Source organism: Melospiza georgiana, chromosome 2 (assembly GCF_028018845.1).
Source record: "Melospiza georgiana isolate bMelGeo1 chromosome 2, bMelGeo1.pri, whole genome shotgun sequence".
NCBI classification, from domain to species: Eukaryota; Metazoa; Chordata; class Aves; order Passeriformes; family Passerellidae; genus Melospiza; species Melospiza georgiana.
In genome coordinates, this window is record NC_080431.1 from 96,970,828 (window position 1) to 96,985,337 (window position 14,510).

At 54.9% G+C, this 14,510-nt stretch overlaps 1 protein-coding gene across 1 annotated transcript in view; it reads left to right on the plus strand.

Annotated features, from left to right (window-relative positions):
* Window positions 1-12,588: 12,588 nt before the first annotated feature.
* The window catches only part of PDE2A (phosphodiesterase 2A), a 41,660-nt gene continuing 39,738 nt past the window's right edge, over window positions 12,589-14,510 (plus strand). Inside the window, exon 1 of the mRNA XM_058045773.1 lies at window positions 12,589-12,789. Coding sequence (XP_057901756.1) covers window positions 12,722-12,789 — 68 coding nt within the window. The 5' untranslated portion in view covers window positions 12,589-12,721. The remainder of the gene's footprint in view (window positions 12,790-14,510) is intronic.

Genomic DNA, 14,510 nt, shown 5'->3' on the forward strand with positions numbered 1-14,510 from the left:
GGGGAAGGGCAGGAGAGCCTTCAGCACCCCTGGCTTCATGACCTCTCTCCCATTCTGCTGTGCCAGGTTGCTCCATGGGGCTGTTAGTGGCCAGGACTCTGTGGGCCAGGAACAGATGCCTGGCGCCAAACCCCAGGGATGTGCCAAGAAATAACCATTAGTGCTCAACATTGTTAGATATCCACTCACTCACTCACTCACTCACTCACTCTCCTTCCTTCCTTCCTTCCTTCCTTCCTTCCTTCCTTCCTTCCTTCCTTCCTTCCTTCCTTCCTTCCTTCCTTCCTTCCTTCCTTCCTTCCTTCCTTCCTTCCTTCCTTCCTTCCTTCCTTCCTTCCTTCCTTCCTTCCTTCCTTCCTTCCTTCCTTCCTTCCTTCCTTCCTTCCTTCCTTCCTTCCTTCCTTCCTTCCGCCACTTCCTTCCTTCCTTCCGCCACTTCCTTCCTTCCTTCCGCCACTTCCTTCCTTCCTTCCGCCACTTCCTTCCGCCACTTCCTTCCGCCACTTCCTTCCGCCACTTCCTTCCGCCACTTCCTTCCGCCACTTCCTTCCTTCCGCCACTTCCTTCCTTCCGCCACTTCCTTCCTTCCTTCCGCCACTTCCTTCCGCCACTTCCTTCCGCCACTTCCTTCCGCCACTTCCTTCCGCCACTTCCTTCCGCCACTTCCTTCCGCCACTTCCTTCCTTCCTTCCTTCCTTCCTTCCTTCCTTCCTTCCTTCCTTCCTTCCTTCCTTCCTTCCTTCCGCCACTTCCGCCACTTCCGCCACTTCCGCCACTTCCGCCACTTCCGCCACTTCCGCCACTTCCGCCACTTCCGCCACTTCCTTCCGCCACTTCCGCCACTTCCTTCCGCCACTTCCTTCCGCCACTTCCGCCACTTCCTTCCGCCACTTCCTTCCGCCACTTCCTTCCTTCCTTCCGCCACTTCCTTCCTTCCTTCCTCCCCCACCTCTGTCTCTCCCCTGCCCCACCACCATTCCCTCAATTCACCCCCTACTTCAGCAGCGTACCTGTCTCTCTGGCCATGCCCTCTTACTCTCCTTCCCAGTCTTTCACCACTAGGACATCCAACCTCTTCATCTTGCCCTGCTCCAGGAGCTGAACAAACTCTGCAGCTCCCAACCAGCCAAGCTTCCAGCCAAGGCTGGGTCTGCCCTCCCTGCACCCCTCACCAGACCAGGGGCAGAGTGTGAGGGCAGCAGGGGATGCTGGGGGCACTTCTGGATCCCATGAGCATGAGATTTGGGGTTCCCTTCATCTCTAACCACATTTTTTGGGGAAGGGATCAATAGGGAGCTGCTGGTGGCACACTTGAGGGAAACTGGGAGTGGGCAGGAGGGATGTAGGGTGCTGGCAACCCCTGGATCCTATAAGCATGAGTTCCATGAGTTTGGGGTTCCCCTCACCTTCACACTGTTTTCTGGGGGAAGAGCTGGGCAGTGAGCTCCTGAGAGCCCATCTGAGGGCAGCCAGGATACAGTGATGATCACTGGGGACCTCCTGCCCTGATGTCCTCGAGCCCAGCAAAGACAGGAGGGGGCAGGGCACTGTGCACTGAGCTGGTGCAGCCCTGCCCTGTGGAGAGGTGGATCCATCCAGGAGCAGCATGGATCAGGCCTCTCTCCAGCTCTCACTATTCATAGTGCTGCGGAGGCAGTGCCATGTGACACCGCACATCGGCAAGTGATTAATTGCAGAGACATTTACAAACAACTTAATAAACTGACACTGGGGGGGTTGGGCGTGTGAGGGTGTCTGCGGGCTTCTCCATGAGCACAGGCTGGGACTCAGCTGGGACTCACAGACTGTTCCTGCGGTGCTGGAGCCCTTGGCACTGTCCCTGTCCTTGCCCGTGATCTGCTGCTGGTGGTGGCATCAGTGACCTTGTGCACCAGACATGCAGATTAGATGGATGCCAGACTCGAGTCATGGTGCCACCAAGGACAATGCTGCCATTCCCGAGGTGCTGCCTGCCCTGGGTGCTGCCTTTCCTGGCTATTGTGTCTTGTGGTGGGGACACCCCACATTCACCGTCCTCATCTCCTGAGGAGGAGCCAGGAGGTGGCTGGACAGCCCAGAATAATGCCACAATCACCCCGTGGCACCAGTACAGGTTGTCCCCAGGGGTTCTGCTCTGCAACCCACACCCACAGCAGCTCTGTGTCCCGCTGAATGGCTCCTGCCCCTGCACTCCCCCTCCCCCCTCAGTAATGAACTCAGCAGATTATCAGGTCCTGGGTTATTGCAGAGCAGCCACACTCCAGCAGACTTTAAACTAGTCATTATTTCATCAACAGCCCCATTAAACTGTCACTGGCTTTTTCCAGCCTTTTTCCCATAATTTTGTCCTTTCCCTTGCCTCCTGCCTTTTCTCCATCTATGCTTTTTTGTCAGAGCATGTGGCTGCCAACACACTCAGGATGCTCTCAGGGGGTTCACCTCACCCCTCAGCTATCAGTTTACCCACCCAGAAAATGGGATCAGGCTGGGGAAGGGTTTGAGGAAATCTACCACTCCCCAGACTGACGCAGGAACCCCCCTCCCCCTGCTCCATTCCACTTTCAGCCTGGCCCAGTGATGGAAAAGATCTCTGGATGTTGGGGAGGGGAGAGAAGAGCCCATGGGAGGGTTTTAAAAGCAGAAAGTGAAGGGGCAGAGGAAAGGCCCAGCTCGCCTGAAGCTTTTTATCCTTCACAGTGCCCTCTCCCCTCCCCCTGCTCTGTCCACTCCCAGCTTCCCCCTGGCAGTCGCCCTCTCACTTTAATAAGAAAAATGAAGGAAATTTAAATAGCCAGGTAAATGTTGGGCTGGTGTGGGGGGAGGAAAGGCTGCAGAGGTGGGTTGTGCCTAGGAGGGTCCCATGGGATGGGGGATCTGCCTCTCCCAGCTCCAGTGGGGTGCTGGCAGTGCCAGGGACTCGATGCCACATTGCAGGTGATAGATGTTGGGAGCTCGGTGTCTTGGGAGAATGGGGAAGGTGTTTAGGAAGGGATGTTTGCCCTTGGCTTTGCATGGCCACAGCTGGCCAAGGAGACATGGCTAAAGCAAGATGGTGATGGGTGGCAGAGATGGGAGCCAGACTGGGAATTTCCCTGCCAGGGGGACCTTCCCAGTGGGACCAGTGGGCACAGCCAGCTGCCAGCCTTCTTCCCAGCAGAGGCCAGTGGTGCCATTGCATCCCAGAGCATGTGGGCCTGGCATGTGAACAAGGATGCTCTGGCTGATGGCTGTTTATCCATCACTGTCACAGCACTGGCTCAGATGAGGATCTGGGTTTGTCTTTCTCCATTAAGTAGATGTTAATTTGCATTTATTTAAAAATAACAGAGCTTTCAATCTCTTTATTAACATCGCATCAGCAATGCTTCTGGGTTGTCAGCCCAGAGATATTCCTGATGCATCCCTGCCCAGGGCTGGGCACGGAGCCCAGCTAGGATCCCCTGGAGCCAGGATCCCCAGGGAGATGTGTGCAATGTGGGACAGGCAGATACATAGAATTGCTGAGTTGTCAACATCCTGGCTGCTGCATGTCCCCTGGGTGACAGCCCTGCTCCCCTCTGTGCTCCAGGACTTCTAGGGGTGGGGAGAAACAGGGATGAGCTTTTCAGGGATGGTGGGGGGACTCAGTGTCCCTGTGGGCTGTAGAAGGGTCATAGAAGGGATCTGAAGCATCTCTGGAGCCTCCCTGGGGGCATCCTTCCCCAGGTGAAAGCTCAGAGCTGCTCCCTGGGCTGCAGACAAGAGCCCAGCAGGTTCTGCAGGTGAAGGCAGTGAAATCCCTATGGAATCAGTCTTTGGCAGTGAAATCCCTATGGAATCAGTCTTTAGGAGCCCCGTGGCTAATGACCACAGTGCTCCAGGCAGTTCCATGGATGTACCACATATCCTGCAGGCTGGGCACCCGTCCCCTACCCAGCCCTGACCCCGGGTGCACCAGACATGGGTGCAGCTGCAGAGGAGCAGGCACAGCTCTGCCCATCCACGAGTCTGGTTCAGCAGGACTCCAAAATTTCAGTTTGCCCTTGTTCCACCTGATGGGAGATTCCCAAGGAGCCCATTTTGGGCTGTGACTCCAGATGTGTGCATGAGCATGCTGTATGCTTTCCAGATGTGTGTATGGCCTGCCTGGATCTGCAATTCCATGCATGACCATGCCTCCAAACACACTCATACATGCTCGGTGCACACATGAGTATTTATCCCACCTAAATTCGTATCCAGGTGAGCAGCAGCTCTGTGCACATGTGGCCCTGAATGATGTCACCCCACTTCCACGTGGGCTGCCGCTGAAATAGCAATGAGCTTTGGCTTATTGAAGACAACAGAGATGTCAAACCTCACTGTCTTGAGTGTTTGTGGAGGCCAGGCCTTGAATCAAAGGAAAAAATAATAAAGGAAAAATATAACAGCAGCAACAACAACAACAAACCAAAAAAACCCAAACCAAAACAAAAATCTACAAAAAATAAAACAAAAACCAAAAAACCCAAACCAAAAGAAAACAAATGACAAAATAAAGAAAAATAATAAAATAAAGGGAAACAATAAAATAAGCAAAGGTAAATCTAAAAAATCCCTGAGACTTTGTATATAAAAAAAAATAAACACAGGGGGAAAAAAAAAGCTCTTTGAGGAGAATCACTTCAAATTGGCTATTTATCGGCACAGCATCCCGCCGGGAGGTTTCCATGGCTACCTGGCAGCCAGAGCCGGGCCAGCAGCATGCCAGCCCCATGTGCCTCCCTCCCAGCGCGTCCCCGCCGTCCCCCCGGGCACCAAGCTCTGTGCTGCCCGATGCTGCTGCTGCTGCCGAGCCAGCACCACCACCACCCTGGGGGCCACACCCCGAGGATTGGCTCCCGCCTGGTGGGATGCTCAGGCTGGCACTGGAGGCACAGCGGGAGCGGGGTGTCCTTGCAGAACCCCCTGTGCAGGTTGGGAGCAGAGCTGAGCCCCCGTCTGGGAGGGACGGATGCCTCAAGGCACTTCTGCTGCCCAGAGGAGCACTGAGTTCCCCCCTTTACCTCTGGAAGCTTCATCACTGCTTCTGCCCACCCCAAGAAGCCCTCTGGAGCACGATGGGGAGTGCAGAGGACATGCTATCAGCACCTGGAGGAGCTGAGCTCTGCCCTTCCCTCTCACCAGCCATGGTTTGGGACATGGGGTAGGGAAACCTTTGGGAGAGGCTTTTGAAGCCTCATGCTATCCCATGCTGCTAGATTTGGAGGGATAATGTGCTAGAGAGCTCCCATGATGGTCAGTGCTCGCATGGATCCCTTCCATGACCCTGAAGGACCACCCCAAAGGCAGCCTCTCTCCATGGGGCCCCCATTTCCCTTCTGGGTGCACCCATGGGCCATGACAAGGGGACACTGATTGATCCTGACCCCTGCTGAAGGTGCAGGGACACTTCTCATCTGCCCCACCGCTGCTGGAAGGCAGAACACAGGGACATCTCTTCCCAGGAACAAGGAGCTCCATCCTGCTCTTCCTGTGTCCTGCCCTGGTTCCTGCCCTGTTCCCTGTCTCCCACCTCATCTGCCACCCATCCTGGGGGTGTGACAGTGTTGGGTGCAAAGGAAAAACCCCTCCACTCCTCCTAGCAGAGGTAGACCCCTGCCTCTGGGTGATGGCAAGGGGGAAGAGGGCATTTGGGAATTCTGGGCCACCCTGGGACTGGATGCCTTGGTGCCCCATGCCTGCTTCCACAGGCAGCAGTGTGAGGGCTGGGAAGGGCTCAGGGGTGGAATAAAGGATATCCAAAACCTTGAGCATCTTTGGAATGAGGAATCAGTGGAGGGGGTCAGGTCCGGGTCCTTGGTATGGGGGAGGACTGTGGGGATGGTACCTGGGCTGTACCTGGCAGAGCCCTGGGAGCATCCTTATGACTCCTGACAGTTCCCAGGGTCTGATCCTGCAGCCCTGCTTCAATCCCTGTTTCCCTCTGCCTGCTGAGTGTCCCCCCTGGCATAGGCCAGGTAGGGAAGCTGCCACCTGGAGAAAGGCACTGCAGGGATATTTTCCCATACTTTGGGCTCAGGGGCACATCATTCTATGGGAGGATGGAAAAAATTGAGGTGCAATGAAGAGTGAGGTTGGAAAGTGGGGGCAGAGTGTCCCCTGTGCCCCTTGGTGTCCATGAGCACCTCATTCTCCTGGCTCAGCACTGGGAAGGTCACCTGCATGATGTCCTGAGTGTGACAGGGCCAGCGGGTCCCTGTCCCCTCCCGCAGCCAGCTGACAGCTGTGACCAGGCAGGGGACACTGGCAGAGGCTGGAGGGCAGGTGCAGGTGCTGGAGGGGCTGCAGGAGCTGTCCCCAGCCACCCTCCCTCTGCCCTGCCAATCCCAGGGGCCTGTGGGACCCCAATCCTGAGGGAGCTGGGGCTGGGGGTCTACAGCCTGGGGGGGCTGCTGAGACCAGCAGCATGGTGTGGAACAACCCTGGAGAAGGTGGCTGACTCAGATCTCTTCCCCTTCCTTCTTCCTTTTCCCCTCCCCCTCCCTTTTCCCTTCTGTTTCCTCTTTTCTTTCCTCTTCCTCTTTCCTTTTCCCTTCCCCCCCTCCCCTTCACCTTCTTTCCCCTTCTTTGCCTTTTTTCCCCCTTTTTCCCTCCCCCATTTCCCTTTTTCCTTCCCCTTTCCCTTCTTTTCCCTTCACCACCCTTCTTTTTCCTCTTCTTTCCCTTTCCCTCTCCAAACCCCATCTCCAAAGCCAAGGAAAGCCCTTGCCTCCCCAAGGAGCTCCTCAAGGTGCTACCCAAGCTCCTTCCTGTGCTGTTCAGAAGCTCCATCCCAGCTCCAGCAGCACCAAACCTGGATGGCTGCAGCATGGGATGGGCTGGCACTGGTGACAGCATTGCCCCAGTGTGGGATGTGGCGACCCCAAACATCTCCTGGGACACCCATCCCTACCCCAAAATACACACAGGGTGTTTCTCTCTGTTCCGCCCCAATCACAGGTGAGCTGTTGGACCTCTGGACACAGGGAATAATTTTCTGGTTCACTGTGAATTTATTTCCTTTTAGGTTTTTTTTATTGAGAACATCTTGTACCGACGTTGCAATAAAAACAAGGCTCCAGGTTCCTCTGTGTGTTTTTTTTCCTGTTCTTTATCTGTTCCCAGGATAAATGTCAATGGAAATGGAAAAGCTTTTCTCTGTTTTGCTATTTTCTTCTCTCCCTGTAAGACTCTTCAGGTTTATGAGGGAAAATGGTGGAAAAATCAGAAAGAGGAAAAAAATATCCCCAAAACTTGCTGAAATGGAACTTTCTCATGGAGATGCCTATGTGCATGGCAGGACCAAGAGGGATTAAACAGATATGTAGACATGGCACTTGTGGACGTATTTTAGTGGTGGGCTTGGCAGTGGTGGGGAGCTGCTGGACTTGGTGGTCTTTGAGGGCTTTTCCAACCTTAATGATTCTGTGATTCCATGATTCAAAGCAGGAAAGTGGCTCAGACCATCCCAGGAAGCTGGACTGGGAGTCTTCAGAGGAAGGGGAGTATCTCCCTGCATGCACAGCAAGAGAGCTCACAGCTCTGGTGTGATGCAGAGCGCATTTCTAGGGAAGGTATTCAAGGTGCAAATTGCTTTGTATCAGCAAATACATCTCCATTAGTGCTGGAATTGGTATCCTGCACAATACGTGCTCGAGGACAAAGCCTGCCTATTCAGAGCCCACAGAATTCAATCATCTTGCTGAGGAGTATCAGCAGAAAGCAAAGCAAGGCTCGTTTCGCATTCACGCCACAAATATCGGCAAGAGCCCACGGAGATGGAACGCTGCCTACGGAACCTGGCACCGCTTCGCTCTCCCAGCAGTAAATATATAAAGACATGCAGCCCATGCTGGTGCCCAGTGCAGGATCCCCAGCAGCTCCAGCAAAGAGAAACAAGTCAGATTTTTAGGAGATAATGTGATATTTGTAGGAGACACTGTGTCAGGATTCTGACTGTTGTCATGTCTCCCAGGACCTGCTCCCTCTGGCCAGGAGGTCAGGCTGAGCTGCCCCTCTCAGGTGCACCTGGAGAAGGTTTCTGGGAGGATCTCCCTGACCATCACTGGGGCCTCAGCCCTGTCAGAGGGATCAGTGATGCCCTGGTTTTAGCAGCTTTGTGCAGGAGATGGCACCAGGAATGTCCATGCTCTGTAGCAGCTCTTGGGGTCTGTAGCTGGTCAGAGTGACCCTGAGATGTGTTAGAAAGTCTTTTTTCCCAGCCCAGTGCTTGAACAAGGAGTCAGAACTCTTCATTTCTCATTCTCAAGGTTGTTTATTGTATCTTATCTATAACATTCTTTCTCCTGCCTGCCGAGGTCCGCCCAGCAGGTCAGACAGAGACATGGCTTCTGCACTCTGCCTCTCATGGGGTGGTGTTATCTTTTTAAACTAAAAACTACATGTACAATATTTGCAATTACTTCCCAATACCTATCACCTATGTTAGACAATGAGCTTCTACTCCAAACCAATCTAAAAGTGCCAGCATCACCCAGAACATGGAGCCTTGGAAGAAGGAAGAAGGAAGGACAGTGCACGCCCAAATTCCTCCATCTTGGGACCCCAAGACCCTATTCTAAAAACCTCAAAAATCTATTTTTCACCCTGTGACAAACTAACTATTATTCTACTAAAACTTTTGTGGCTTGTAAATCTTCATATAAGGTAATTGTTTTTTCCATGGGTCAAGATCAAAGGCACAGGGGTCTTGGGCTCTGTGCCAAGGTCTCTGAGCCCCCTTGGCAGGGTCTCGAGTCCTCCAGGACAGCCAGAGGAATTTCCTGGGTTCCAACACATCCAGTGATGCCCACCCAGCAATATCCACGCAGCAATGCCCACCCAAAAATGCCTTGTGTGCTTCCAAGCAAGAATTAGCAGGATTTATTAAAAAAAAAAACCAAAAAACCAAAACAAAAATCAACCTCAAACTGAGCAACTGAGCATTTTAATTAAACACACCAAAACATTCCAGGAGGGTTTTTCCAATTCTTTGCCTCCATGACACCCCTGGGACTTCACACACTGTGCTGCCATTTGCAGGAGGACTCTAAGAAGCTTCTTGGATATGGGGCATAGTTTTCTCTCTTGAGGAGAAAATAGTACAGGCAGATGTGGAGCTGAGAAAACCACGTCTCTTAAATACCAGGAATGACATTTGGAGAGGGGAATGAGAAGGTGGAGAGCTAGGCATCACACAGGCACCATGGAGGGAGTCCCAGGGGGTTTGGAGCATGTGGGATGGTGGGAATCCATGTGGATGTGGCACTTGGGTCCATAGTGTGGTGGAGGGCTTGTCAGTGGTGGGGAATGGTTGGACTTGATGGTCCCAAATGGCTTTTCCCACACAAATTCCATGATTCCAAGGTAATATGCAGACGTGACGGTCCTTGCCCTGCATCTGGAGATGGATGGTTCCTTCTGGTGGTCTTTGCACCCACATCTGCTCTGATCTTCTCAGCTGCTTCTGTCTGGGGACCACTGCAAGACAAAAACATCCCTTGGGGAATAAGAGGGGCCGGGATAAACAGGCATGGAACCAGCTTTTCTGGAAAGGAGGGGACTCCTGGTATGTTACAAGGTGATGGGGTTAGCAGGGTGTGGGATGGCCCATACGTGGCAGCCACCCTGCTCCCACCATCCACTACTGCCACTGCAGAGTGTTGGGAACACCTTGGCCACCTTGGTGGGAGGAGATGGATGAGTGCTGGAATGGCTCCCAGTCCTTAGGGCACCCCATGGTGCCCCACAGCAGGTTCTCCCCCTAAAGGAGTGCAGGATATGATGAAAACCTATCTTTAAGTCATTAAATCTGAGGCTCAGGGTGGAAATAGGGGTTAGATTAAAGTGATGATCCTTAAAATAATCTCCAATTAGTCCCAGCTCTACTCTCAGCTCTCTTGGGGGAAAATTTGGGAAAGTAATTGCAGGTCTGAGCCTCAGTTTCCCCTTGCAGATAACAAAGTCAGAGGATCTTGTGTAACTGATACTCTGCCTATATCTGTAGGCCATGGGGATATTAATTCTGGTGAATTTGACAGGAACTGATGTGATTTGAGTGCTAATCCCTTAATATCTATTGCTGCTCTGACGTCCCAGCTGGTGGATCCACAACGACTTTAAAGCACATTCCTCCCTTCTCCCCACAGGCAAATGATGCTGGGGAGATGGAGGTCTGCAAGACTAGTGAAGAGCAACCCAAATAGCTCTTTTTGGTGCAAAATCTCAACACACCAAGCCAAGTTCCCAGTTTGGGAGCGTGGTTTGGGCCTGTGGTGCAGCACACAGCATGGGGAGAGAGTGCAGAGGATGCAGGTACCTGCAGAGCGGTGCAGTGGAGCCTGCAGACCCCAGACACGCTCTAGATTCACCTGTGTGCCTGTGCTGGCTGAGAACAAAGGTCCATGGCTCTGTGCTGCCAGTGGCCCAGAGACACTGAGGGTGAGAGAAAGAGCAGGGCAAAGACATGGATCTTTGTTAGTGGCTCAGGCAGTGGGATCCAGGGTACCCCAGCATGTTTACAGCAAGCTCTGTGGTGTGATCACCATTCTGGAGGGAAGGGATGGAATTGAGGGGGACCTGGACAGGCTGAAGAGGGGATACTGTGCCAGCCACCTGAAATTCAACAAGGTAAGTCAAGGTCTTGCACCTGGGTTGGAGTATTCCCAAGCACAAACAGAATGGCTGGAGAATGAATTGAGAGCAGCCCTAGGGAGAAAGACTTGAGAATTGAAAAGCTCAGGATGCCCTGGCCATGTGCACTGACAGCCCAGACACCCCCTGTGTCCTGGGCTGGTCCCCAGGAGTGTGGGCAGCAGGCAAGGAAGGGATTCTGCTCTGCTCTGCTGTGGTGAGACCTGTCCTGCAGAGCTGCTTCCAGCTCTGGGGCCCAGCATCAGAAGGACATGAAGCTGATGGAGGGAATACAGAGGATGCTGTGGAGATGCTCTGGCAACTGGAACACATCTGCTGTGGGCATCCCTCCTACGGCTGAGAGAGTTGGGAGTGTTAAGCCTGAAGAAGAGAAGGTTCTGGGGAAACATTGGAGCCCCTTCCATTGCCTAACAGAGCTCCAAGGGAGCTGGGGGGGGATGTTGGACAATGGCCTGGAGCGACAGGACAGCGGGGATGGCTTTTGTCTGACAGACAGTAGGGTTAGATTGGATACTGGGAAGGAATTCTTGGCTGTGAGGGTGGTGAGACCCTGGCACAGGCTGCCCAGAAAAGCAGTGACTGCCCCATCCCTGGAAGCATTCAAGGCCAGACTGGATGGGGCTTGCAGACACCTGGTCTAGTGGAAAATGTCCCTGCTCATGGCAGCGGAGTGGAACTGGAGGAGCTTCAAATGTCCCTTCCAACCCAAACCATTCAGTGGTTCTGTGACCCTGAGTCAAGACCTTCATCAGCTGGATGATCTCCTCGCAGTCTTTGTCCAGCACCTGGTCCCTAGGAGCTTCCCTTTTTGTCTCTAGTGCTTGCACTGGAAGAAGCTGAAATGCTTAAATATCTTTGAAAGCTCAGGTTGCTATCACTCCTTCTTGATTCCCTTGTGCCAGGAGGTTTCACAGAAACCTCTGACCTGAATTCAGTGTAGGATGAGTGTCCTTCCCCAGGGTCCCTCTTGGGAGTGTAGCTCCCGTGCATGGGGTCATTGCCTGAAGAGCACAGGCAGTGCTGGCACTGCAGTGACTTCTACCCTTCTCCAGGCACCCTCTGACACTGTTCCACCCTGCTCACCCCTCTGACACTGTCCCACCCTGCTGGCAGCTCACACTGCCAGAACTCAGCCCATGGGGCCCAGGACAGGAGAGCAGCAGGTTCAAGCTGGAGACCACCCACATGGCTGGGACTGTTTGCCAGGTGTCCACTCTCTGGCAGGGACTCGTTTGTGGTCCAGTGCCATTCAGTATGATAGAATCACAGAACCATGATTTGGAAAATCCCTCTGAGACCACTGAATCCAACCATTTTCCAGCACTGCCAAGCCCACCACTAAACCATGTCCCCAAGTATCACATTTACATGGCTTTTAAATCCCCACAGGCATGGTGCCTGCAGCGTTTGACAACAGTATTGGGGAAGAAATTGTCCCGAATACCAAATCCAAACCTCTCTTGAAAAACTTGAGGCCATCTCCCTTACAAGAGAAGAAATACATTGCAGCCTGCCCGTGGTCCAAATGTTGCGTAGTGCAGCTCATTGCCCCTGGGACAGGAACCTGTGGGACCAGTGCTGCTCAGTACCTCTGGGACAGGGACAGGTGGGAACACTGCTGCCCAGTGGTGCTGCCGGTGCCACCGGGGCAGTAACAGCGCACGGCACACGGGGCTTGCGCTCCCAGCAGGGCCGGAGGGGCGAGCGGGCAGGGCAGGTCCCGCGGGCGCTCCGAGACAAAGGCGGGCGCTCCCCGGCGCGGCGCGGCGCACGGGCGAGGCCGGGCGCGGCGCGGGTTGGGCGGCGGCGGGCGGCAGGTGCGGCCCCTCCGGCCCCTCCGGGCCCTCCGCCGAGCGGCGCGGCCCCCGCCCAGCCCCGCGGAGCCGCAGCAGCGCCGTCAATCAGCGTCGCCCCCGCTCCGTCCTCCCCTCCCGCACGCCTCGGCGCGCTGCATCGGGCTCGGTGACAGCAGCGAGCTGAGCGCGGCGGGAGGCTCCGCTCGCAGCCGGCACCGAGAAGCGGGCGCGGCGGCGGCGGGGCTGGGAGGGCTGCCGAAGCATGCGGAGCCATGGGCCAGGGCTGCGGACACTCCATTCTCTGCCGGAGCCAGCCGTACCAGGCGGCCGCATCTGACATGTGAGTTCCCTCCCGCCGGCACCGGGGATGGGGGACCACGCCAAGAGGGAGGGATGCTCTGGGAGTAATGCCGGGCAGAGGAGCGAAGGAGACGTCAGGGACGCAGGAAAAAGTTCCTCCTGCCTGACAGCTGTCAGGGAGGGGGTGGCAAGGAAATGACAAGAGGCTGCGACCCCTCCCTATTCCCCACTCGCCACCCATGTTAGCCCCGGGGCAGGTCATCGCCGGTGTTTCTGTGCCGGAGGGCTGGTGTGAACTGAATCTCCCTGTCTCCCCATCACCCTCATCCCATAATGATTTCCTGCAAGGGTAGAAGGCTCCTGGCCCAGTGGTGGGCCGCAGGGGGGCCCGGGTGACTTTGTGAAATTCAGGTCAGCCTTCTGAATTGTGGTTTCGGCAGCTTCACACAGGGCAAGAGAAGCCAGTCCCTGCACGGCCACCCGCTCACCAAGCAGATTTGGGGCTCCCAGTGTCACAGTGCCTGTCTGCGTAAGGCCAGGTGGGGATGGGGCTCACGGTGGTCTCCTGCTGCAGCGGGCACAGCGGGCTTTGTGTGACAGCGTGGGTGACCTTGCTGAGGGATGACAGTGCTCCCTGGAAGCAGGGAAGGGTGATGCTCTGGAGAGCCCACGTGGCAAGAGGGGCAGCTTGCAGTGTGTGGATCCCCAGTGCCCAGAGGCTTGGCGGGGCTGGCAGAGCCCCCCGTGTGCGTGCACCCCCGTGTGCAGCGCTGGCTGCGCCGCAGCTGCTGGGAAGCAGGATGTGCATGGATATTCACAGCGTGTGCTCTGGGCACCAAGGATCTGGGGTGCTCCCAATCCCTCCTCCCCCTGCTCCAGTGGGAGCAGATCCCACATTTTGAAAAGCCCTCTGGGAGGGTGAGCTGGACCACAGGAAGAAATGCAGGTCTAGGGCAGAAAGGAGGAAGGCTTCTCAGTGCTGGATTCCTTTGTCTGACAGTGCCAGCTCCACATGCTCGGGCTCTGGCCGAACTGCCTGGCTCATCTGCTCACACCAGGACCACCAGAAGCAGGAGGGACTGGAATGTGCCCAGGAGCAGCCTGGGCTCTCCTGGAGCAGGTGCTTCAGGTGATGGCAGGGCTGTTGGGGTGCAGGGAAGCTTCCATCCACTCCTGCTCCAGCGCTACTCATTTCCCTCACCGAATTTTCACACCTTCATGAGTTGACCTTTGGGTGAGAACCCTCTCCCTCTCTGTAGAAAACACCCTCCAGCATCTCTCTTGCCTACATGCAATGTGTGCCTTGGATCTGTTTTCTCAAGGCCCCAATAGGTGCTGATCCTCCCACGCTCCCGTGGGTGCTGGGTCTGTCTCTGCAGGCAGCATCCTTCCCCCAGCTCTCCTGGCTCACTCCCTGGTGCTGTGTGTGCTTTGTTCCCTGCAGAGATCCTTCCCTGGTGCTGCCTGAACACGTGCACGTGTCCTTTTCTTTAAGCAAAACACACAAAGGTCTTGAAATGCCATGCGAGCCCCATGTTCCCTCCTGCCTCTGCTGCTGCTCTTTAAAGGCTTTTTTAAAAAAAGTAACTGACATAAAAGCTTGGTGTAGCTGGGCTGGCTGTGCCCAGGTGGGAATTGGCAGGCAAGGTGGGAATGATGAGTCCAGCTGCTTTATCCTTTTAACATGGGATATGTCCTTCCTATTTGTCCCTGCTCCTGTGAACCCCACGGGGTACAGAGAGGTGGAAAAGCTTCCCAGGA